At 41.3% G+C, this 26539-nt stretch overlaps 1 protein-coding gene across 3 annotated transcripts in view; it reads right to left on the bottom strand.

Moving 5' to 3' along the window:
* Positions 1-1517: 1517 nt before the first annotated feature.
* The window catches only part of COL8A1 (collagen type VIII alpha 1 chain), a 162205-nt gene continuing 137183 nt past the window's right edge, over positions 1518-26539 (bottom strand). For 2 of the 3 annotated variants that reach the window (XM_081235620.1, XM_081235621.1), the window contains 2 exons: positions 8639-8966; positions 1518-5958 (listed from right to left, as the gene is read on the bottom strand). In XM_081235620.1, coding sequence (XP_081091746.1) covers positions 4049-5958; positions 8639-8963 — 2235 coding nt within the window. In that variant the 5' untranslated portion in view covers positions 8964-8966 and the 3' untranslated portion in view covers positions 1518-4048. The remainder of the gene's footprint in view (positions 5959-8638; positions 8967-26539) is intronic. The other variant, XM_081235622.1, reaches the window with a different exon arrangement.

Genomic DNA, 26539 nt, shown 5'->3' with positions numbered 1-26539 from the left:
ATGCATCCAGTTGGCTTCATACCACCCTTGTTTGTATATCACCTGGAAGTCAATTTGTTTAACAAACATCTTGATGTCCTCTAAACAAAAGATACTTTTTAAAAGAATGGTCATGTTTTCTATTGCTTATGTGCCCCTCACATAGCCTAGTAGTATCAGGTGCAAAGTAGGGGCTACTTTTTGTTTTGTTTTAATGTAAAGGGATACTATAGACCTATTGGAATGATGGATTTGCCCTGCTTGTCCGGCATTCTAAATTCCAACCATTTATTCCTCCTTGCCTCTGTCTCTTGTATCTATCCTTCCATTTACTTTTGTGACCAACACTGTGTGCACAGGAGGTGACTGGTCCGTGTCATGGAAGAGCCTTTGGCCGTGGAATGAAATAGAACTAGTTGGGCTATGTGGGAATGGAAGCTATGGTCTTGAATTTCCAGATTGATGCATTTAAACAAGTGAGTTAACCAGCCACAGACTGGTGCTACATAGTTGCTTGTTGAATGATTTGCGTAATCCCTTTATGGTAGTCTAGACATGATAAGCTGTGGTCATTCTGAGCTTGATAAGTCATCACAAAAGAATTCTTTCCTTATCAGTGATGCTTATTAAGACCCTTAGGTTCTTGAAACAGGCCTGCTTCTGCTCTGAAGCTCCACTCATCACTATCTCCCCTCAAAAATTTTGGCTCTGGTGTGGCAAACTGTAACAGAATTGAGTACATGAAGATTAGTTTTTTTGTGGGAGAAAAGAGATTTGTGGCAGTTTATCCTTTTAGGTTGGATGTGACAGATGCAGCAGCTAATTATTCCTTAATATCTGTTCTCCTTTCTTCTGTATTAATAGAACCTCTGATTTTTAGCTGGATATGTGCTTGCCTGCAGTACATATTCCATTTCCCACACTCCCTTGCAGCTGGTTGTGCCAGTGTGACTAAATTCAGAGCATGGTATGTGGGAGGGTGATCTAAGCACCCACTAGGTTGAGTTCTTTAAGAAGGAAGCATGCTCTCCCCTTCCTGATTTTTCTTCCTTCCCACTGACTGGAATGTGCCTGTGGTGGTTAGCTCTCCTGGACCCTGGAGATGTGGGCCACACCCTCACGGTGGAAGAGCAACAAGATAGAAGGAACCTGGGGCCCTGACTGGGGCTGCCACATGAGCCCCAGCCTGTTTGTGCTTGCAGCTGTTATGTCAAAGAGAAAGAATTGTCCCTGTTAAGCTAGGATTATGTTAGGTCTCTGTGTCAGCAGCTAATTAACACGTTGGGGGTTAAACAGTTATGAAGTTCAAACAGTGTCAGCTGAGTGATATGAACAAGATGAGAAACATACTTTTAAAGGTATTTAATAAGACTTTTTTTTCAAATCAGTACAAAAATTTAAATACAAAAATGATTTGCTATTGACATGTCTCAAATCTATCATGGAAACTCAAAGTTACCAGTCTGTTCACCATTCATGGTATTCTGTAAAATATTTGAGAACAGTCACCCACTACAGACATTCTTTTCCCCTGTAGGATGTCATCCTGCATTAAAACTCTGTATTTAAATAACAATATTGTCAGTTTGGTCCATTTCACATGGAAAAGTTCTAGTTAATTTTGAATTAAATAGGGATTGTAGCACTATCCCTAGACTTTAGAACATGTGGTTGTTTCATCTGCTTTTACACTAAATGTGTTAACATGATGTGCAACATTCAAAAGGGAAACAAAGACACATAGATAATTATTTTAAACTCTTTTTAAATTAAATGGAGTAATTCATTTAGCTCTGAGATTAGCACCATTGTAGAATATACAGTATCTGGCATAGATTTTTCTCCTCCCCTGTCTAAAAGTTAGAAGCATATGCCTGATAATACACACATGCGCGCATGCACGCGCGCACACACGCACACACACACGCAATTGAGTAACAACCAATAAATAAGTTGGAAGGTATTTGAAAAGTGAAATTTGGTTTTGACTAAAGAGCTACTTTCTCTCTTGGTGGAAATAAAAAGCCCATACATGTACAGATAAATACAGTTTTATAAATCAGCTGATCTGACTTGCCTCCAAGTCATTTCAATGCAGCTTTTCAGCAGACAGAGCCCAGTGGATCCATGTGGCTCTCATAGCCATCGGCCCAAAACCAACTCAAAGGATATTTAGCCACATAAATGCTGTCTGCTTTGAAAATGAAGGTTGGGTGGGATATGTTTTTTTTTTTTTTTTTTTTTTTTGGGGGGATATGTTTTTGATGGGAAAAGTTTGTCATATAATTAGCCATGAGTAAGAAACCACGTGGTAATGAACTCATTTCTCTTTTTAAGAAATTGAGAAGAAATGGTGCTTGTATACCATATAGGGAAAAGACAGATATTAGGCTGAGGAGAATATTCTTGATGGTTAAAATGATTCAGATTTGACATAGACACAATTCCATGTGTGTTTATACCGTATTTATTTGTGTATCTTCCCATCTGTACCTATCCCCTCATTTCATCACTCTTAACTTTGAGGAGTAGATACAAGACTCCACCACCATAGCCCCACATTATTCCCCCCAGTGGCTTATAGTGTCAGCAGCAGACTCATAGCCAACTTGAAATGCTTTATCTGTGTTTCAAGACGAGATTTGAATGTGCAAAGCAATTAGTATGTACCTAAATGAAAACCTGGAAAAAAATTTACTTTTCTCTTTAAATTTGTATTGACTCCTGTACTTGTGGGGTGACATAAAAAGCATGGGCTGTCATTGCCCTCTGACATTCCAGGTGGCTCTTCCACAGGTTGCTTCCTGCATTTTTAGTACCTACAGCAGGAAGTAATACATCTATTTTTTAATCTAAAACTTCAGAGATTATTTTTTCAAAAAAGTTTATTTTCCTATGTAATTCTGAAACTCCCCCCTCTTTCCCCAAACAAAGGATGGCTTGGATTTAGGAAATTCACTTTGGAACTTCAGATGACACACCGATTTGTATGTGTACTACACACGGAAATTTCTTTGAAATTCAGTAGCTACTAAAAAGTACTGATATCCCCTTCGTGGGTGAAACCTCGTTGTAGTCATTTGTGTGTGTAGGCAAAGGAGGGGGATTATTATATGCATGTAAACACAATTAAGAACTGCTATTTATAATGAACATTCCGCAAAACTGGAAAGTTATGAGGGGAGAGGGTTACTTTTTCTCTTATGACTTCCAGGTGTTTATATTAGTTGGGTCATAATGGAAATTACATGGAGACAACAAGAAAGAAAAAATAATCACAGGAAAAAAAAAAAACAAGCAAAAAGAACCCGTGAGGAATAAATGAGTTACTTCCTGCTCACGTCTCCCAGCTGGTTTGTTAGCTCCCTACGGGGCACTGTCTTAGGCCCCACAGAAGTGTCTCATCCAGTGCTAGGCACACAGAAAGCACGAGTAAATACACTAGAGTTGTTCTTCTAGGGACACTAGACACACAATTCTGAGTAGAACTCTTGTTGTAAAAGACACAGCCTCCGACAGGGGAGAAACATCCCTTGGAGTAAAGCTCTACCCTGGTTCTCTGTCCACGCCTCACTGGGGAAAAGCACTGCAGAGCTCTCCCACATCCCATGGCAAAGTATCTGCACAAATACAGAGGAAATTATGCAAGTAAATACGGTATGTAATTGTTATCATTGACATTTCTTTAAGCCATATTTATAAATATTTTAAAGTAAACAGTATGAGCGAGTGACTTTCATTAGCTATGCTCTTTCATACTGAAATACTTTGATCTGAATAAGCAGGTTATCATGGAAGCACATAACATAAACAGCTAATACGATTCCAGTGGGTACAACACAAGTGTCAGTACTTGATACATAAATCTATCCCATCATTTTCCATCACAAGCTGCTGTGCAGAGCACTAAACATGCATCGTAGTTTTTATATGTACACGATGGTTCAGACTTTCACTTAAATATAACTTTCCAACTGTATAAATGTTTTGAAGCAATTATGTTTCCCATTTGGACTTTTTGGTGCATCCTTTTCTTTTCTTCTATTAAATTTCTCTCTTTTTTTCTTTCTTACATGGGATACAATAAATACCCTGAAAAAGAGGAATGGACGTACTGCCCAGCATACAGTCCCGCAGCCTGTTCAGAGGGCATCTGGAGGAACACCCGGTCTCCGGGCCGGAGCAGCAGCACCGCGCTCCCGGACGCCTGGTCCAGGAAGCCCTTCTTGTACTCGTCATACGTGTACATCATGGGCTCGTTGTTCTTGAACAGAGCAACCCACACGTTGCCCCCCTTGCAGTGAACGTGGTATGCAAAGTAGTAGACCCCAGGGACCTCACAGGTGAAGATGCCCGTCTGCGGGTTGTAGTTCTGTCTGCCGTTATAGAGCAGTTTGTCAAACTTCACTGGGGCCCCCACGGGCGGGAAAGGCGCAGTCAGCTCAGCGGTAAATGCAGGCATCTCGTAGGCTGGCCCTCCGTTCTTGCCTTTCTTAGCCCCATAGGCATGGGGGGGTTTCACTCCGTCAATTCCCAGCCCCATATCTGGTAGATACTCTCCATGGGGTGGTGGTGTCGGGGGCATCACAGCTGGGAGTCCCGGGGGCCCTGGAGGGCCTGGGGGCCCTGGAAGGCCAGGCTGGCCTTGGGGACCAAGGGCACCAGGCTTCCCTGGGGCGCCATGAAGTCCTGCTACTCCGGGCTTCCCTACTCCAGGGAACCCAGGGGGCCCTGGGAGACCCGGTTCCCCTTTGGGGCCAGGAATTCCAGGCGGTCCAATGGGGCCACTCGGGCCTGCAATCCCTGGGATACCTGGGGGGCCTTGTAAGCCCTGTTCCCCTGGAATTCCTGGCTCTCCCTTCTGTCCAAGCAGCCCTGGGGCACCAGGGAGCCCTGGCAAACCTTTATGCCCAGCTTCCCCCTTGGGCCCTATGGGACCTGGCAAACCCCTCATGCCAGGGGGCCCAGCTTCACCAAGGAAACCTGGCTTTCCTGGGAAGCCTTGAAGCCCTGGCTCACCCTTGGGACCTAGTGGCCCCTGTGGCCCCACAGCCCCACCTTCTCCTTTGGGTCCGGGGAAACCGATAGCCCCTGGAGGGCCCATGGGACCTGGGATTCCAGGCAGGCCTGGCTCTCCTGGGGGGCCCCCCAATCCAGGGGCACCTGTTGGTCCTCTCTCCCCTCTTGGTCCCAGAGCCCCAGGAATACCCCCTATGCCCCTGTCGCCTTTGGGGCCTGGGAAGCCGGGTTTCCCGATCCCTGGAGGGCCTGGGGGTCCTGGCAGTCCTGGCAGTCCTTGCTCCCCTTTGCCACCTGGAAATCCTGGCTGCCCAGGGATCCCATCCTGGCCTGGTTTTCCAATTCCAGGCATCCCAGGAGGTCCTTGAAACCCTGGGACCCCTATAGGGCCTTGTGGCCCAGGTTCGCCTGGAGGGCCTGGCTTTCCCAGGGGTCCCTGGGGCCCAGGGAAGCCTGTCACTCCTGGTTTGCCCACTCCTGGAAGTCCGACAGGGCCGGGAGGGCCATGCATCCCTGGAGGACCCTTCAAGCCTGGCAGACCTGGCATCCCGAAGCCCTTCTCTCCTTTAGGACCCTGAAGGCCTGGAGGTCCTGGTGGTCCTTTGGGTCCTCGCTCACCTTTGGCACCTGGTTGCCCTGGTAACCCTGGCCCACCTGGCTTCCCAATGCCAGGAAGTCCGTGAGGCCCTGGAGGTCCTTGCGGTCCTGGGATCCCCATGGGTCCCATCTCCCCTTTGGGTCCAATTTCACCTTTGGCCCCGGGCATTCCCATGGCTCCTGGCTTTCCTGGCATTCCAGGCATACCTGGCTTTCCAATTCCTGGATATCCCTGTGGCCCTGGTTTTCCTTTGACTCCAGGTATCCCTTGACCTGGTAAACCAGGGGGCCCAGGTGGTCCTCTTGGGCCAGGCTCTCCACGGGGACCTTGCTCCCCCCGTAAACTGGCTAATGGTATTTCTGCTGGGAGAGTGGGGAGAGAGAGAGAGAAGGAGGGAGGGAGGGAGGGAGGGAGGGAGGGAGAGAGAGAGATTAATATTGATCATCCTTCACTTCAATCATTATTTAGTTCTGACACATTTGCCTATTACTTATCAAGAGGAAAGACTAGGAATAATGTGCTTGTGTTCCAGGACTGTATTATCAGTACTTAATGGACAATCAGGCTGATAATTTCTTTGTCATATTTGAGATACTGTTTTGGGAACTGATATCTGTGGCTGCTTTTATCAGCATTAGTTAAGTAAAACAACTAAAAAGTAATGAAGAAACATTCTTCCTAGTACAAACTTGGAGATATTATGGTGTATTCACTATAAAGAGTTCAAAGAAGGACAAAGAAAAATCAAAGTTGCCTATAAGCCCACTACTCAGAGATAATCGCTTGACATTTATCTGTATTTCCATCTCATGTGTTCTATATTTATGTACATATGTATGTATATATGTGTGTGTGTGTATATATATATATTTGTGTGTGTGTGTGTATTTTAAACAATGTTGGAGCCATTTTTATTTTTTCCCTATTTAATGTTATACTCTATTTTTCTATGTCCTTGAATTTTAAATATAATATATGGAAAAATAATGTTTCCTCTTGTGCTGAAATATACTGTGATGTAGAGGATGATGGTCATTATCATGTAGACTCAAGGAAGAATAGAAGCATTTTATTTTTATTTTGTATGTGGTTTAATAACATCTTAAACAACAGTCCTCTAGAGTCAAATGGATGTGTTTTAATTTCTTTAATATGCTGTAGGATTTCCTAAGCCTCAAATATTAATTCTTCAATTTAATAAGTTACTTCTCACTTGCAAATTTGGTTTTTAAACAGGAGTAGTGAATAAGGTATTCTAGGATGATAAACAGTGCGGAAAAGGAGTTAAACTGGGATTAGGAGCAGGAAGCTCAGCTTCTCTTTCTGGCCTTGAAATGAGATCTTGACTGGGTCACTTAAGCCATCAGCATCCCTACTTGCCTGTCTGTACAGCAAGAATAATACACCCACACTACAGGATTAGAAAATAGATGTGAAAGGCGTTATGCTTTCTCGAATTGTTATCGAAATACAAAGCACATGTAATTATATTGATTATGCTATGCCTTGCAGAGAAACACAACTCTGGATCTCTCATGCTACTGGGAGTAAGGAATAACATAAAGAAATGAAATTCATGGTCCCAAAGTCTTACATTAACCATTAGTTGCATCTTAATCCTGACCATTGTATTTTTCACTGAGCTACTGTCAGGGAACAAAATAGAACCACGGAACTCATATATTTTCCAAATTCCTCAGTTGCAATCTGGTACCCATCTGAATAAGTACAGGAAGTTTCAAAATAGGCAGGCCATTCAAGAAAGGAAGGAAAACAAATGACTGAGACAATCCCCTAAGTGGAATATCAGCTCCTAAAGGGAAGAAAACTGGAAATACTTCTCTTACGCTAATAGGATTACTACTGTACAATTAGGGTGTGCTCTTGCTAAGCAGGAACCGTGTAGCTCCTATGTCAAGAGAGCGTCTGGGGCAGGGTCACATCACATTCATCAGGAATCCCTAATGTCTAGCACATGCCTGGAGTATGTTCTGTTCTTCCTTAGGTTTTGTTGAATGACCAACTGTAGCAACTCAAAGTTTTTATGGTACTTTAGCATTTATTTAGTACTTACCTTATGTCATAGACTCTCTCAATAATCCTACTTTACAAGCGAAGAAATGTAGTTTCAAAGAGGTTAAATGACTAGGTTTCTCTCCTTTCTGGCTTCTAGGCACTCAGGCCTATTAGCACCAAATCCAGTAGTTCCCCAGAAGCAGAGCTTCCTGCTTTTGCAGGGACCACTGGGAATGGCCTCCACCGCCTCAAAGGGAATTGCTACTCTGATTGCAATCCCTTTCCAGCAAGTACTAGGTTTCCTACATTTCTTTTAAACCAACTGAGTTTATAAGAAAATGTCTCTCGGGAATTCCCTGATGGCCCAGTGGTTAAAACTCTGTGCTTTCACTGCCAAGGGCCCGGGTTCAATCCCTGGTCAGGGAACTAAGATTCCACAAGCCACGTGGTGTGGCCAAAAAAAAAAAAAAAGACTTAAAAAAATTTTTAAAAAAGAAAATCTCTCACAGTGATAGGCATTTTGCTGGTGTTGAATAACTAATGAATATGCCTAGAAAATAATGGAGAGATTTTCAGGTATCATCATCTCTAGGTAGGTATATAGTCTGTGCTCTTCGGGCTCCTTCTGTAGATTTATTGATTGACATGTGTAACAACTTAATTAGAGCAGTCTTAAAAACACATTTATCTGGCACCTAGTTTACAAAGTGCTTTCATATGATTTTTTTAACACAGCAGGTTCTTATAACATTGCTCTCCTAGTTCTGAAGACTGACATCACTTTTTTTTTTCCACTGCTATATCCATTTGATGCTGCTGAAATAAAAAAGCACAACGTACAATAATTTTGTCTTTCTTCAAGACCTGAACTTTTCAAGGATAGAGTTTAGAACACAGTAGGCAGTTAGTTAATGTCAGTCACACATGCTAAAAGAAAAATGTCTAAAATTTAGCTCTCCCCACCTGCAGCGTATTGTTTAGGGGTTTGGAAAGCTGCTGTCTTACAGCAGAACCGAAGTATGTTACCTTTGCCTTTCTTGGGTGCTGCTTCCTTGCCCATTCTTGGTGCCGGCTGAATTTCCTTCATATATTGGGGTAGATGTGGATACTCTTTGCCATACTGCATGTGGGGCAGCTCCTTGCCCATGTGAAGGCCATCTTTACCCAAAGGCATATGAGGTACTTGCTGGCCCAGGGGCTGGTATTGTGGAATTTGCGGTGGAATCTGAGGAATTTGAGGTGGCAGCGGCTTGATGCCATAGTAGGCACCAGCTTGGATGAGCCGGACGGAACCCAGGGAAATGGTAAGCAGTACTCCCAGCAGCTGCAGACGGGCAGGTGGACCAGCCATCACCTGTGGAGGAAGGTACGCACCAACATGGTGAAAACCAGCAGGCCAGGTGACCGGAGTTTACTTAAAAAAAGAAGGGACAAAAAAAGAGAAGGAATCATGGTCTTTATTAGCAGAACTTCATGAGTGGAAGACAGATGGAAGGGAAGATGTCACCTTTCAATAGAAAACAAACAGACAAAACCCAGGAAAGAGTAGGATCTATCAAATGAAGGCAGCTGGTGGGATTGTAAGCTATGGGGAGACTGCTGGTTGTCCCTGAACATGAACTCTGCCCTCTTCCATAGTATTGGCACCCCTGACTTTCAGCTGGAACAGAGCAAGCCTAGAATGAAGACATTTCATTTAGAAGTGGCCACGTGACAAAGTTCTAGTCTGTTGCGTGTAGTTGTAATGGGTGCAACTTCCAAGAATGCTCCTTAAGGGGAGTGAGCATGTTCTTCCTCTTGCTTCTTCCCACTGGCTGGAATGTGGATATATATTACCCGGAAACAGGCCAAACACCATGAACCATGGAGTGAAAGCTGTGCATTGAGGATGGTAGAGCAACAAGCTAGAAGAAACCTGAGACTTGGTTGAACTTGGAGGCGCCATATATTGATATTCATCCTTAAGTTTGGAATTTGTTTATGCAAGAGAGAAATAAAGATTTACCTTCTTTAAGCCATTGTTATTTTGGGTGCCATACATTTGCACTGAACTTAATCCTAACAGATAGAATAGATTCTCCAAACTGAAGCAAACTTAGTGGCAAGTCATACTTTGTTAGTAAGTGCTGAAATTCTATATTCTATTGTAAATGGAAACAGTTAATAATTTATAGGCTTTATGCCAGGGGCAGTAGTTTTTCATATGTCAGATGTCCTTTGGCTGCTTTGGTGTCATAAACATATAAAGGTTAAAGAGCAAACAAGAACAGCAATAAAAACCGAAGATATCTTCTGAATTGGAAAGAAGGTACTTCATGTGACAGCCCCAAAATGTCATTAAAAAAAAATCACCATCATAATTATGTACATACAAGGATACCATTTCTTTCTTCTAATTATGTACTATGAAGTCATTTGTTCAGAATTAGGTTAATTGGACCTGGAGATCAGTATAGTTTATCTTTGTAGTATTATGAAGAAAGGAGTTTACAAAGCAAATTTGTTGTGTAAATAAGATAGAGATGTTTACTCACAAGAATAAGCTGTTTTTAAGCATTTTAGTAGCACCCTTTGCAAATTAGTAATTAGTAGAATAAGTATAAATGAGGTTTATCTGTTTGTAAAAAACAGCTTGAGATGGGTGTTTGGAAACGCGCAGGGTTGAAGACCCAACATCCCAGGGAACTGCAGTTTTCACAAATTCCCGCTAGAGGGCAAGTGTGGTACACATCGACGTCTGCTCAGTTACCCGGAGGTCCTAAAACTACACATAAGGCTTTGCTCCCGCATCTTATAGAGGGACTTAACGAAAATCCGAATCCTAAATGGAGTGTCATCATAATGCTGCAGAGAGAGAGATGGGACGTGGCGGGATGGGGGGAGGGGGGAATTGGGGGGATGGAGAAAGAAGTGGCAAGTTTCTCACAATTTTTAATGTAAATGTCTTCTGGAAAACTTTGAGTAAACTTGAGTAAATAATTTAATTCAGTAACTAACTGAGTAAATAATTTAAGTTCCATTCTCCTAAGAGTTTGTTTTCTTTGCTTCTGCCTTACTTAATTCTGGATCATAGTTTTCCACTTCTTAGAAAATGTGGGTTGACTTTGCAACATCGTATTCAAGAGTAATGCCAAGAGTATGAACAGGCTACAGAAGAATTGGTTAATAAAAAGCACCTAAGAAAATATTTAGTAAAAATCTCCACCATGAAATTCACTGCATTACAATTTTTCTAAATATACTAACTAATCATTTTTTCCCCTTTGGGGTGAAAATGAAGAAACATCTGTCAGCAAAATGATTTATAAAACTTTCTCCATTTCATAAATCGGAGTAGTCTTCGAGAACTATTTGTTTCAAGTGTACTCTAAATGGGAGAAGGTAGAAAGCTGTTATTTTATGTCCTTATATAAATGATTAATTGTTATAAACCATTTGGAAAGAGCCACAAAATTAATATTGATTTATACTCAATAGTCAAATTTATTTTAAATGGAAAAAGAACATCTGTTGTAGTTTATTGAGTACTTACGAGACACAATGAGAGACCCACCCAGGGATTACAAAGATGACTATAATATGGTCAATAGGCCCTGTCCTCAAGGAGCTTACACTTCTTTAGTAGGAGTGACAGATGTGTAAACTATTAATGAGTAGCAAAGAATATCGGGGGAAAAAGTAAATTTTCCTCTCACTTCTGTTCTTTAGTATCTAAAATCCTTTCCCTTTGAAGTAACAACATTTCCCATTTTCCTTCATATTTTCCCAGAGATATTCTCTGAATATGCACACCCATTTAAGACAAATTACAGCCTGTTCTACGCACCACTGTTCCTTACTTTTTTTACTCATAAGACCAGAACTTCATCTTAATTTTGTGTATCTTAACAGATCCCTTCAACTTCTTTTGTTAAAAATAAGACTCAGTTGTTCTCTAAGCCCCATCTGTCTCTAACATTCAATGTCTAAGGCAGTCACACGAGAGCTGACAGTGGTAATACCTGGTGATGTGTAGCCTGGGATTTAATTCTATCTTTGGAGGTTAATGAGTTTCACTATTAAACCCTGAACTTGGAGTGTTAATAGGCAGCATGCTTGGTCCTTCACCCTTCCTTCCATTCAGTGGCTGTGTTGGATTTACTTAATAATCTTCAAACCAGGACAGTCTAATGAAACACTGGAAAATTGGAAGGGGGTGAAATGCTTGGAAGAAGACCAGTTGAATACCAAAGGCCCACTGGGATTCTGCTCTACAATTATTTCCTCTCATAGGCTTGGCCTTTCTCTCCTGAAAACTACCTCTTTCAGTCTGCCATCTGCCATTTCTCTGGATCTTTATTTAAATAAACTTCATTCAGTTTTAGCTTGAATATTTATGTAGGGGCCCTGGTTAGAATTTACCACTTGACTTATCCTTACTCATTTCCCTCTTGTCCCTGAGGATATTTTTGTGATCACAGTGGTGTGGAGAGTCTCCCCAAATCACTCAAAAGACCATCAGATTTGTGTAACACTGTACAAACACCTGGTGGGAAGAAGGAGCCTCAGAATTCCTGCTGGGGAGAAATGGTGGTAGTGGGTTTTCTTGCCTCTTTTTTCTTTTTGTAAGGATGTAGAACACAATAATGCTGTGAGTTCTCTTTGATGTGTTCTTGGGTTTCTCTTTGATAACTGGTATGTGGTGTGTGTGTGCTTGAGTACATGTGAACATAAACATACATACTGTGTGTGAACACTGGATCTTTGCCAGCCAGGCTAGCTTAGTGATGGGTGTCATGTCATACAGGAAGCGCATTGTAGAAGAAACCAAAAGGCAGGAGTTGAGTTGTAGCTATGCCATTCTCTATGTTTATGACTTTCTGCAAGTCCCTTATCTTCACTGAGCCTCAGTTTCCTTGCTTATAAAACAGAAATTATAATCTCTGACTCTCCCACAGTGCTGTTCAAGGGCACAAATGATACTATGAATTCTTTGTAAGACGAAAAGCACTCCTCGCATTTGTTATTATTAATGGAGTGTGACCAAAAAGACAAATCAAGACCAACTGAAATGTCAAAGACTTTCAAAGAAGGATACTAGCCAGAGTAAATGTGAGGTTAACTGCAATAATGATAAACCTAACATGAATAAAACAATAATGGCCATTAAAATGTACTTGTTAAAAATGGCAAAAAAAACCCCAGCTGAACCAAGGCAGTTATTCACTCTGGGGTCAGAGTTGCCAGTCCTAATCATTTTGAACAGCCCTAAATGGTTTCCTATATTTGGGCAGGGCTGCAGAGAGTTTCAGTTTCCTCATGTGATCTGTAATGTATATAACAGAGTAATGTGATATATATTATTTTAGACGCTCCTCAGCATTTTATTTGTATGTTGATCCTCATGAGATTTTGGCTTACTGTCTGAAAGAATGTTTAAGTATTTAAACCTTCAATCCTTGCCCTAAATCCAACTTTCCCTTTCACATGGGACAGATTTCCCTTTCCCTTTCCCAGCATGTCTGTATTTGTTTATGTGTGTGCATGTGTGTCCATGTTGTGTGTGGTGTGGACAAGCCTCTCTCATCTGCTGCCGCGTGGCCCTCCTCTGTGCCCCCTACTTGCCCCCTCACACAGAGTTTGTAGTTTCTCAAGGCTTCAGATTCACCACACCTAAAACAAGGGAAAGTCATGCAGTATCCCACTCCTCCAATATTCACCAGAATTGTTTTCTTGGCTTTTCCATGCCTCTCAAAGAAAATTCTCTCCCGATTGATTGCTTTTCTCGGGGAAATTCATTCACTAGATACAGATATTTATGGTATACCTACTAACTGTTACAAACTGTTCTGGGGATTAGACAAAGAGAGGTGAATTAGAGAGGTAAGTCCCTGATCTCATTGAACTCACATTCTAGTGTGGGAAGACATGTAATTAAATATTGTAATCTCAGATTTAAGTACTGTGAAGAAAATAAAGCAGGGGAAAGGGCTTGAAAATGGCTTGGGGTGGCAGATGCTGTTTTGGAAGGATGGTGGGGGAAGACCTCTCTGAGGAAGTAAATTTTGGATAGAGGTGTGAAGGTTGAAAGGTTTATTTATCTCTCTTAAGACACAATACTGGAAAAAAGAAAGAGTCTTATTAATGACAATGGTAGCTGTATGTGCCATTCATTAATGTAAACCCCTGTTTCAAGACTCTATTCCTCATCTATGTCAGTCCTCATTTTGACCTCTTTTTTCATGCTATTCTTTTTTTTCTGGAGGATTCTTATTCTTTTTAAACCCCTCTCCATATTTCAACCCTACTGTATTGGTTTGCTGGGGCTGCAATAAAAAAGTACCCCAGACTGAGTGGCTCAAACAACAGAAATTTATTTCCTCACAATTCTGGAAGCTAGAAGTCCAAGATAAAGGTATTGGTAGGGTGGGTTTCTTCTGAGGCCTCTCTCCTTGGCTTGTAGATGGCCATCTACTCCCTGTGTCTTCACATGGTCTTTCCTCTGCATGTCTGTGTCCTAATCTCCTCTTCTTATAAGGACACCAGTCATATTAGATTAGGGCCTACCCTTAATTTCCTCCTTAAAGACCCTATCTCCAAATGCAGTCACATTCTGAAGTATGGGGAATTGGGACTCCAACATATGATTTGGAGGGACACAACTCAGCCCATAACACCTACCATTCCTCCAGACCAACTCAATTCCTACCTCTTCTGTAAAGTCTTCCCTACCTACCTCCTCAAACATCATTATTCTGCTAGTACTACTGAAAGTTTAACACAAAGTTAAATATAATTCTAATCAACCTTATGTTTTTTTCCTATTGTTTTTTGTCCATTAGACCTCACCATAATCGTAAGTTTCCTGAGAACCAGGAAAATGTGTGATATTCTTTTGACTTCCTCAACATTTATTGATGAACCCTTACAGTCAAAACTTGCAGTGTTGGTAAGGGCTTTAGAAATATCAAATTCAGCCTCATTCCCCATTTGGAATCCTTCCTACAACAGTTGTTGACAGAAGGCCTTCATATTTCCTACCTGAATATTAATAATGATGGAAACATTCATAAGGCAACTTATGACCTTCTTGTGCAACTTCTGTTGCTGTTTTTATTATCTGAGCAGCTTGTAGGGGAGACCCACTTTTTTGATTCATAAATGGCAGTGCACATGTAGGTTACTTTTAGTGGGAGGTGGGGAAGGGGGTATTAAGAAATATATCCCCCAACTTGGCTAAGGCAAAAGATAGATGGTCACATGATCCTTTATTGCCATGCAAGTAAGCCCACCTTAGGGTCATCGAACTAGGGATATGTAACTTTGTTGCATGATTTATTAGTATTACAGGACATTAACAACTCTATAAACTATGTTGATTAACCCCACTCAGGTTATGGTTTTATTGCCCTTTAGAATGTTAACCAGTTTTGTATCAAACTTAGCATTATCTCAGCATACTTTATCATCTCATTACAATGAAAAACCCAGATTTTTAGTATTTTATTTCAAATTGACTTTGTCATCATTTAAAACTTTGACATGTTCACTTACAAATGAGAATTGTGTTTTTAACATTTTGAGGATTATGCTTTGATGGGGACACAAACTAAATAAAATCATAAATGTACAGTGTGTTGGATGATAGGGAGAAAAACAAAGGAGAGGGTGGGTAAGGATGTTGAGGTGGTGCTCTTTGAAACCCACTTTACTGTAGAAACTGAGCCTTCTGCGTTTGGATGGGCTGGCACCTGGCTTTTAAAGGAAGATAGAAACAACTCTAAAAAATAGAGGGTATGGAAAGTTGGCCTTCTGGGGGATTCCGGAGGAGATTAAGTGTGATTGCTGTGTGGCAAAGAGTCGGAGAAAAGATCTCCAATGGAGGAGCAGTCAAGAAGGGAAAAAGTCTTTTCAATTGAACTTTTTGTGTTTATAATAGGATACATATTATAAATTCCCTCCTTCATTTCCTCAGAGGTGAAGAAACTCTAACTCTTCTGATGATACCTTCAGAAAACCTAATTCTTTGGGGGGAATGGATTTTTTGGGGGTAGGTAGAAGAATGGTTTAGTGCTGTTCCGTATTAGCATTGGGCAAAATCAGTGACTGTATTTAGAAAACCAGAACCAGAGGATGGCTAGGGGAGGAAAGGCAATAAACATCAAAGTTATAATAATATTAGCAACGTTTTTGAGCACTTACTTTATGCCAGCACCATGAACATACTTCAAATACATATGATTAATCCTTTGTCCACTTACTAGGTCTTTTATTTTTATTTTTTTAACACTAAACTCTCTCAAATGATATCTCCCCATCCTGTATTTATACAGTTGATTATTTTACTGAAATTCAAGACTGTTACATTCCAAGTTAGAAATTTTAAATTCTTATTTGAAAAGACAAACATCATACAATATCACTTATTTGTAGAATCTAAAAACTGATACAAATAAGCTTATTTACAAAACAGAAATAGACTCACAGACATAGAAATCAAACTTATGGCTACCAAAGGGGAAAGGGGGGGAGGGGATAAATTAGGAGTTTGGGATTAAAATATACATACTACTATACATAAAATAGATAACCAACAAGGACCTACTTACTGTATAGCACAGGGAACTATGCTAAATATCTTGTAATAACCTATAATGGAAAAGAATCTGAAAAAGAATATATATATAAATATATATGTTACATGTGTAAATTTTATATGTATATAAACTGAATCACTTTGTTGTATCCCTGAAACTAACACAACATTGTAAATCAACTATATTTCAATAAAAATTTTTAAAAAGTAATTCTCATTTGATTATTGTTAGGAGGTATCATCAGTACATTAGATAACAAGGTACAGATCTAATTATACATCCACTTTTCTCCATCTTGTCCTCCAAATTCCAAGGCTGCCTTTTTCGTTGAAATAAAGAATTTCCCTGTATATAGGAGAAGATCCTGGACTGGATCCCTTACTTTTTGCTTTGTGGACTAGGGACACCAGCTTGGAAAGTATTAAGGAAGTCAAGGTGAATATGCTGAGATGGACCCCAAAGAAATTAAACCATCAGATATTAATCAATCCAGTGAAGGCAGTGGGCAAAAATATCCAATAAGCATTCATTAGTTTTAGTCAGTCTACCCAATTACACCTATTAGGACTGATACATGTATAAAACTGAACTTGAACATGTGCTTCACTGATGAATCCTGAATTTTGCTATAGTTAAGAGGAGCGAACAGCCCCACCACCTAGCTATGGGCAGAGCATGACCTCTTGGGACCTACAGAACTTGAGACGTCAATTAGGTTGTGCCCTTGGCTCTATGGGCCACCCACATAACCCCTCTGAAATGGATGGCCAACTGCCACATTCCAAAAGTTCTCCAGAAGAGGAGATTTCACAACATTCCCTGGTAACCAATTGCAGGATTCACAGACCTACATTTCCTAATATCTAATCTGAATCTTTCTTGCTGAAATTTAAGCTCATTTCCTCTTTTCTATTCTTAAAGGAGGTGGGAAACATCTGGAGAATATTTTTCTTAAAATAATAGTTCACATACTTGAAGTCTGCAATTAACTCCTTTTGTTTCTCTAACTGGAATCATGTCAGCTGCCAAAGAGTTTATAAAACACTTGGGAGAATCCCTAAAAGGGAAGTTCTAAAGTGAAACCCTTTTTTCATTTTTAGCTTTTCTTCCCATAATATGAAGGCATCATTGTTTGCAGAGCACAGAGCACCTAAATGCTGGTTCTGACCTAAGCAAGTCACCTACTCTGAGTGGGCATCGGTTTCCTCATCTGCAGAACAGGGACATTGGCTAAATGACCTCAAGGTCCCCTCTAGTTCTAAAACTCTATGGTAGCTGTGAACATGAACAACAAATCCACACTTCATGGACAAATGATTTCATGAATGTACATGCTTAAGCCTTTTGGACGTCATCTCACACTTCCGGTTACTTTTCAGCATTTCACTCCCCCCACCTTCTACAGGCGGAGATGGAGGGAGAAGGGTCTGAACAGCCCCCCTGCAAGTATCCCTCTGATGAAAGAAGCTGTATCTGACAAGAAACCAAAGAAAGAACCTAAATAAGAAATAAAATTTACAGACAAAAACGTGATTTATAACCTCTTTTATACCATATTCAAAGATTGACTAAAAATTGAAGCTTATTGAGAAATCTTTAAAAAGTGGCTACAAATGATAAAACCTCCCTACAATGTATAGGCTCAAAATGTCCCCCAGAGTCATTCAGCAAGTATCGATGCATGCCTCCTGTCATAGGAATGACAAATGAATACAAAGTATGCGCCTTGGGAAGGCGAAGTAGGAAGTGAATAGGATGATGCAGTCGTTTTTAGGCGCTATAATGTTCATTTTTTAAGAAAAATGGAAGATCCAAAATTTAGAGGCAGCTCTATAGTAAAGCAGGCAAAGATGAGGGCTCCTCAAGAATAAGGCCCTCCCCATTCCATGGGCCCAGCGATGTGCATCAAGGCAAATTCCTTCCTGGTGTGACCGAGAAAGGCTGGAGAGAACTCTACCATTCACATGAGCATCTTTCTGCCTTCTTGGCACTACTACAGCTTGTGTAAATGACACAATGTAAAATAACTGTGTTTTCAGGCCTCTGCAAGGGAGAGACGTGTGAGGAAGTCTCATCTAATGTAAATCACTGAACTGGACATTGTAAAAATATATGTTTAGAGCAACTAACTATAATGTATTTTGTAAAATATAAATATTATGGACATGGAAGTATAGACTTCCAGTTATAAGACAAATAAGTGCTCGGGATGTAATGCACAACATGATAAATACAATTAACACTGCTATATAGTATCTATGAAAAGTCGTTAAGAGAGTAAATTCTAAGAGTTCTCATCACAAGGAAAACAATCTTTTCTCTTTCCTTTGTATTGTATCTATAGAAGAAAATGAATGTTCACTCAGCTTCTTGTGGTCATCATTTCATGATGCATGTAAGTCACATCATTACGCTGTACACCATATGTCAGTTATATCTCGATAAAAGTGGAAGGAAAAAAATATATAAATTTCATGGAAAATTTGTTCACTGCAAACACTTTTATTTAATCCTGAACTCTGTGCAGACCAATGGGATTACAAGTGAATTTCAACCAAACAGAATTCAGCCATTTCCTTGTCATATGCATAGTTGAAATTTGGTAGTTGTGGTAGAAGTTGTTCTTAGTAAATAACATGAATGAATTGAATAAAGTAAAATGATAAAATCACACTCATTCCCAAAATATCTAAGGTTGCAGAGACTAGAAAGTTTAAACCAAGTTAGGTAAAAAGACAAAAGCACATAACTTGTTTCCTGAATGACCTTTATCCAGGTCCTGAACTTGAAGAACTTGGGGTCCTAGGGTAGCCTCTAGATGTGGGAGGGAGTCATACAGAGGAGGAGATGGCCTGCCTTTGGACTCCAACTTTTCCTGAGGAAGGCTGTCATATTAGAAGCTCTTGCCTTTTCTACTTTTCTGCAATTCTCTGTGTCTTCTAGATGCTTCACTATTGCTCAGCATCTTACCCAAGAAAAGTTGAGAGATTAGGTGACACTCAAATGAGTTAGTTCTGGTCAAAGTTTTGAAAATTGAGAAAGTTGAAATATAAAGTATAGCAGGCCCAGTTCCCAGCCAGCCTGGGCACTTCCTGGAAGCAGGATGGAGAGCCCTTTGCCACCAGGGATGTTTCTCCCAATATTTTCCTACGATGGTGGCAAGGAAGGACTGAAAAGCACAGGAAGGTCTCTTTTCTCTGTCCCATTCTGATTGGCACTTAGTATTTACTCTATCAGTATATCCAGAAGATTAAGCAAGCAAGCCAACTTCCTGTGCTAGCATTTTCTTCTAATTAGCTGGCTATTATGGCGGGTAGACTCTTCATTTTGGTATTTTTATAGGAAACTGTGAAACAAACCAAAATTCCCTAAACCAAGCAAGAAATCCTAGCCTTTTCCATCTTCCATAATACTAAGATATTTATTAATGAAATTACTGTATGGATGCATATGTGTCTGTGGATTGAAAGGCGAGAGGTAGAGGACACGAGGCTGCCAACTGACATTTTTTTCACTTTTGAACTGGTCATTTGGGGGATTCAGGTGTTGAAGTTTTATTTAGCTAAGATTACTTTGAGCCACATAACCTTGAATGACTTGATGTTAAAAGTCAAGCTCTAGAGTTTCTATCACACATGGGCAAAATATTAAATCAACAGCACTTGGAAATAAAAATAATTAATAAATTTCCTCCATAATTGCTCTCCCCTCCCCCTGCCCACACACAATAATATGGCTAATCTCCAGTCAGAACAGCAATCCTACTAAAGTTACAACATGTACCCCTGAAAATTTCTGAATTATATAAGAACTAAAAAGAAAATCTCAACAATTTCTTGGTCAGTAAAAGTGTGAATTTGTTCTTTCTCTGTTGCACGGTTTAAGAGTAGCAGAGATCATTCCACAGGACTGTTCCCAAAAATGAATTTAAATACAAAAAAAATTGAGCTCTCAAGCTGGGGCTAAGCCTAAAATGCCAAGTTGTGATAAACTGTCAGCCACAGAGAGGGCAGTCTGTAAATCCACCACTTTTCAACCACAGCTCCATATAGATAATTAGCCCGCGTGGTAACATCCTGCCCTTTGAACACAGGCAAAGCACTGAAAGCAACCAAACCACAGCTATCTTGGTATTGGAAGTTCTGCTTCTTTCAGGGGTGGAATTTATTTTGAGGGAGAAAGAGATGGATGTGCTGTCTGGGAGGAAAATCATAAGGCTTTCACAGTTAATCCACTGAACATTTTTCAGAGAAAATGGAAGTGGAGAAAGGAAAGGACAAAAATTATGTAATAAATGCCAGTTCTTGGAGATGCCTAAGTGAAGGAGGCTGGGAGTGTGGAAGAGACTTTCCTTTTTTTCAGCAAACTTTGCTACAGGGTACAAAGAATTCACAAAAATGAGGAAATGCACTGATAACCATGCTTTATAAATGCTATTTCTTAGGACTTAGTGGGGATAGGAAACTGATTTGGAGATGAGAGACCTGGGGTATATGTAGCTACCTCTCTGTCATGATATACTCCTGTGCTTTTCAGGACCTCCTCTTCCTAAACTATGAGGGGAATGAATTAAAGGGGGAAAGAGCCTAAATACCTGAAGGAAGCAGAGAGACCGGGGAGTGAGTGGAGTCGGCTGGCCAGAGTTTGCAGCGAACTAGGGAGCACTACCCTATCCAAGGGGGTGGTAGTTGAACTACTCACTTGTTTGCCTGGTTTGGGCAGGTTTTCCAATTTTTCAAGAGAAGCCACACACTGGGAGATTTTGTGAAACCTATTCATCATGACACTTGGGGTTGATTTCTTTAAAAATAGTGTCTGGTAGAAAAAACAAATGCCTCCCTGCGGGCAGAATCCAACATTTAGGCTGCTGGGTGCCTTGGTATCAGATGGTTTCTAACATCTCTCTTGCGCTAAAACACTCTAGGAGGAATTCCCCTGACTTTATTTGCTTAAATTTCTAACTAACTCCTGGCATTGTTTCTCTCTACTGTGTCAGTTGATTTGTTTAATTATTAAATTCAACAATCTTATATGGAATTTTTAGGCACTACTATGTTAGTGGCTGGCTATGTATAAAAATAAGTGGGGGCTTCCCTGGTGGCGCAGTGGTTGAGGGTCCGCCTGCCGATGCAGGGGACGCGGGTTCGTGCCCGGGTCCGGGAGGATCCCACATGCCGCGGAGCGGCTGGGTCCGTGGGCCCATGGGCCGTGGCCGCTGGGCCTGTGCTTCCAGAGCCTGTGCTCCGCAACGGGAGAGGCCACAACAGTGAGAGGCCTGCGTACCGCAAAAAAAAAAAAAAAAAAGTGAAAAACAAGGACATACTCTCAAGAAGTTTCCAGTCAACTATTGAAAGTTAGATCTTAATCTGGTGTAAGTGCTTCAATAAAGACAAAACAGACTTTAACCTGGACGGGGTGTGTGGGTGGCAGGTTGGTGAGACACAAGGTCCTTGAGGGACAGTGTTAGAACTAAGGTTTGAAGAATAAATGGTAATTGCTCAGCAGAGTAAGGAGGGAAGTGGAGGGTGTTATCTAGAAGCAGACATTGGCAGCTACAACAGTTAAAGGGGCAGCTGTAGGGGATAATGGTTAAGAGCAGCAACTCCGAGCTAACCTGCCTGCATTAAATCCTGATTCTATCATGTACTAGGTCTGTGATCTCAGACCTAGTTAAGGTTAAGTTACTTAACCTCTGTGCTTCCATTTCCTCAAGATAAGTTGGGGATGATGGTAACATTGTCTGTCTTGTGAAGTTATGGAGGATGTGAAGGGAATTAATACAGGTAAAATGCTGAGAACAGTGCTTAGATATAGTAAGCACTGTATAGGTCGGTGTTAGCTGTTATTTAAAGAGGGAGAAGGGGCTTCCCTGGTGACACAGTGGTTGAGAGTCCGCCTGCCGATGCAGGGGACACAGGTTCGTGTCCCGGTCCGGGAGGATCCCACATGCCGTGGAGCGGCTGGGCCCGTGAGCCATGGCCGCTGAGCCTGCACGTCCGGAGCCTGTGCTCCGCAACGGGAGAGGCCACAAGAGTGAGAGGCCTGCGTACCGCAAAAAAAAAAAAAAAAAAAAAAAAAGAGGGAGAAGGAGGATGAGGAGAAGCAGTAGCAGTAGAGGGGATTATGGGCACCTATTCCACCACACTTAATTGCAGTCCTGTTTTTGAAGAATTTGAAAGATAATGATTTTTTGTCTTCACTTTGCTCCAGACCTATTATGAAAACTAGGCTGCCGAATTGTCCCCTTGCCTGAGATACCAAAGACAGGTCAGGTATAGGTAGTTCCTACTAGGTGGGTAACAAGTGTAGCATCTGAGTTCCCACCCCTCAGCCCTTGCCCCACCTGCTTGTCGCACGCGAGCACTCGGTTCAAATGCTCCATCTTGTCTCCCCTTTCCGTAGAGAGCTGGCCACTGCAGCCTGTCTTTGTATTGACTGCGAAGGGCTTTGGCTTTAACATTTAGAGAACCAAAGACATTTCTAGGCGGTGATGGCATCAGGTTGGCCTTGTGGGAGCGGCTGCAGGACTTCAGCTATATTTTACTGTTGAAGGAAGTAAGATCCACAGGTAATAATAGCTATACTTTTAGGTCAGAAAAATAATCAGCTTAAGATCACTTTTTTAGAAGCTTGATCTTTTCGTACTATTTTCAGGAACTTGAGGAATAATAATATTGGATAGTTCACATTTATTTAGTGTTTACCATATTCCAAGACTTGTGTCTGAAAGATTCATGTCCCCCTCCCCCCCACCATAGACCCTTGCTTAATTCAAAACTACATTGAGTTTTGTATCTGAAAAACCACAGACTCAATTCAACATATGCTTCTTTTATAGTAAGTGCAAAGTAGTAACCTCAAATCCAAAATACCAAATAAATCCCAAATATTTTTTAGCCACAAACATTTATTTAAATAGAACATATTAATTTTCCCCCAAGTGAAGCAAATTTGTAATGTATTTTATTTTGAACAATGGTCATAAAATCTACCACTGGCTATGGGGAGCGGGAAGTTCCATATACGAACTCTCTCAAGTGTCTGGAGCCCTGGGGTCAGACCTTTATCTTTGGGAATTCTCTGCACCTGGTTCATAACTGTATACAAAATAGGCTTTATAATTACTTGTTGGACAAACATTGGGTTGGCCAAAAAGTTCGTTTGGGTTTTTCGTAACATCGCACAGAAAGACCCAAACGAACTTTTTGGCCAAGCCAATAAATGAATGGCGCCATATTTTTATCCCGTCTTCTCCCGCCTTTTCTAAATGTTTAAATAAGATCTTGGGTGGTGGGGAGGCTGAGAGAGCATTACGGTTTCTGAATACTGGATCAACGTGCCTCTTCTCTCTGTCCACGGTTTTCATTCTCACTCCTGATTTTGTGTTCTAGTGTCCCCTGCCAACTCACAAGAAGGAAAAATCCTACATATTAGCCTTGCTTCCTTAGAAATCGAGTGCTCTTTTTGCTTTAAAAATAACAAACTTTGTAAGGACAGGGAAGAGTTGACTGAAGGTAACATAATCTTGAGATTGGTGATAATTGTCATTCATCACAGGATGCTTGTAATAGTCTCTATGGCTGCTCTAAAGGTCTTAGACTTGGCCTGAGCTGAATGACAGTATCACGGAGGCATTCTTCTAAATCCCCAGTCTTAATATTCAATTTAGGACTCTAGACCTCAAGTGGAAAATCTCTGAAGTTCTCACCCTCCATAAAGGTAATCTCTGAGACTCCATTTCCTTGTTTGTAAAACCGAGAGTGTCAGATTAAATGATCCTCAATGTTCCTTTCAAGTCTAAAAACTCACTGTCCTTGGCTCTACCCAGTCTAGTCCTTTTTTGTTCTGTCCTAATTATGCCAGACACTGGAAGGAGTCAGGCAATAGGCTGTGGAATCAAGTATTACCATGAAATTGGATGGAGGGTGAGAAGGAGGAGGACAGATGAACATGTGATGATTTCATACTCATGTGAACTCTTCAACAACACTTTGCAGAGTCCCACGATTCTTTTCTCTGTGATTGCCTGTTTTGTGGGCCACATCCTTGCCATGAATTTCTGTCTCCTCACTGTGGAAACCAGCCAAGGACACATTACGGACCACCTGCTCACTTTCTTACACAAGATGACTCCCCAGACTTATTTTCTTTGCTTTCTCCTCCTGCTGGTTTATGGCTTTCCCTTATGTAGCAATAAAACTCTTGGAGAGTCCTCTTAGGGATGAATTAATGCCACTTAAGTATAGTTCCATTAGCTGCCCTTTGATGGTTCTGCTTAAAAATAAAGGGGGAGTTGGGGCAGCTTGGTTCTTATTGAAATTCTCCTTCCCTTTGCTTGAGTATTACCACTGCTCTGAAACTCTTAGTTACACTCCAAGGGAGCTTTGCTAACAATAAAAAAGTGTCTGGGAAATACTGTCAGAAGACAAACTCACCATCTTTCAGTATTTTTTTACCCATTGGAAAGGTATTTACATTATAAAGAGGCCCAGCCCGGCTTGGGCTTGTATTCCTTTATATATTCCTTGTATTCCTTTAAATATTCAAATTTATAAATAATAAATAGAAAGTATGTCTGAATTCCAGAAAGCAAAGCACTATCTTGTTCTCCACCCTAATAGCAAACAGATTAAGGATTGGGTGTCATGATCCCATTTCAGCTTTGTGTAGTCTACAATTTATTTTTACTTTCCCCACGTTTTGTTTTATATTTTATTAATTCACCTGAATCTTATACTTAATCTGTGTCTGCTCTGGAACAGAACATCCTATGGGGTTCAATTTCCCCTTTTCACAGTCCTAGCCCTGAGAGTTGGAAAACAGGAGTGTCTGGCCTGAGCTCGACACTTGCCTCTGTGTGGCCTTCGGTAAGCCATTCAGCTTTTCTAGGCTTCTAGCTTCTCTGCTGTAAGAGTAATAGAATCTGGATATTGAGGGGAAATAAAATCTCCAAAGAGATGGGGTTTCGGCTACTGTCATGGAAATTACCATTAAAATAAAATATTTTCATTTTTTTCCTTCTTTTGTTTGCTTGAGAAGCGAAGCTAACCAGATAACATGCAGTGAGGATGTTGGGGTAGTGTCACCATGACCCATGACCCATTTCACTGAGCTTATTACCACATACCACTTTAATTTTCTTATTTATCCCATTCAACAAACATTTTGTGAACCACCGTGCTAGGAACCATGAAGGATTCAAGCACAACTAAGATGTCACTTCCACCTCAATGGCAACCCAAGGCAAAGACAAAGTCTGAAAAAAATGCAAAGAAACTGGTCTTGCTTCCTGTTTTGATCCCGCTTCCTGTTTATCCCCTTTTCTCTTATACTTGCTTCTTCCCTTTCCCTTGTCCTTTCCCAACTCTATCCCTAATTCCTTTTCTCTTTTCCAGGTTTCTGATTCCTACCTGGTGTTTACAACCTCATTAGCCCATTTCGAACCTGAGTCTGAATAAAAGCCAATGTCTTCAAGGGCCAGAGTGGGACACATGAACCAAATCATTTTTCCTCTTCACTGGATTCAAGGGCAGGGTCTTTATAAGCAAGGAGGAAATGCCATGTGGGATGACTAGGGTGGTGTTAAAAAGCACCCATCCCTACCTGGTACCAAAATACCTCCTCCATAGGTCTGCTAAGTGCCCACAATTTCTGTTAAAGTTCCAGAACCTGGGAAAGCTAATACATTCCAGAGGTTTTTAATGACAAATGACTGATCTGTAATGTAGAACAGGGCCCAACGCACTGGGACTCAGGCAATTGAGAAGAATGGGGCCTGGGACAGTTTAGGGGCTCTGGGTGCGTTGACCTGGCTGGGAATCGGTAGATAGTAAGATGGAGGTACAAGGTAATAGGTATCTTAGGGAAGTCAGAGGCATGAGGTGGAGGCATGAAGCTTAGCCTTGCCACAAAGAATCCCTAGCAGCTCCTGGGGAGAAGGGCTGGTCATGATGGCATGATGAATTTTTGTCTACCACATCCCCACTGAGAGGCAAGAGCTCATGTATTCAAGAAGGGTCCCCTCCAGTAAAGCTCCATGGAGATTGACTATAGCCCAGCCCTAACGTGCTTGAGATGAACAATCTTGGTCATTTGCAAGACTCAGACCCCAGCCCTCCCTTGCCCCATCATGCCAGGGGAGGGACCAATGCTTCTCAAACATGCACATGGATGGGGCAAATCCTGCCACCAGCTCACTGCATTATTTATCTGGAGGTGCAAGGCTAGCACCCCATCTCCCAGATAGGAGAGGTGCTAGTGTTCCCCTCAGTCACAATTGATGAGTATCCAGGAAGGGGATTGGAGCCAAAGTTCTGCCACGTTGTCGAGCTATTTGATCTCAGCCTCTGAT

Source organism: Mesoplodon bidens (assembly GCF_964165515.1).
Source record: "Mesoplodon bidens genome assembly, chromosome: 5".
Classification (NCBI taxonomy): domain Eukaryota; kingdom Metazoa; phylum Chordata; class Mammalia; order Artiodactyla; family Ziphiidae; genus Mesoplodon; species Mesoplodon bidens.
Note: the sequence above shows the minus strand (reverse complement) of the source record. Positions and strands in the feature narration are given on the sequence as shown.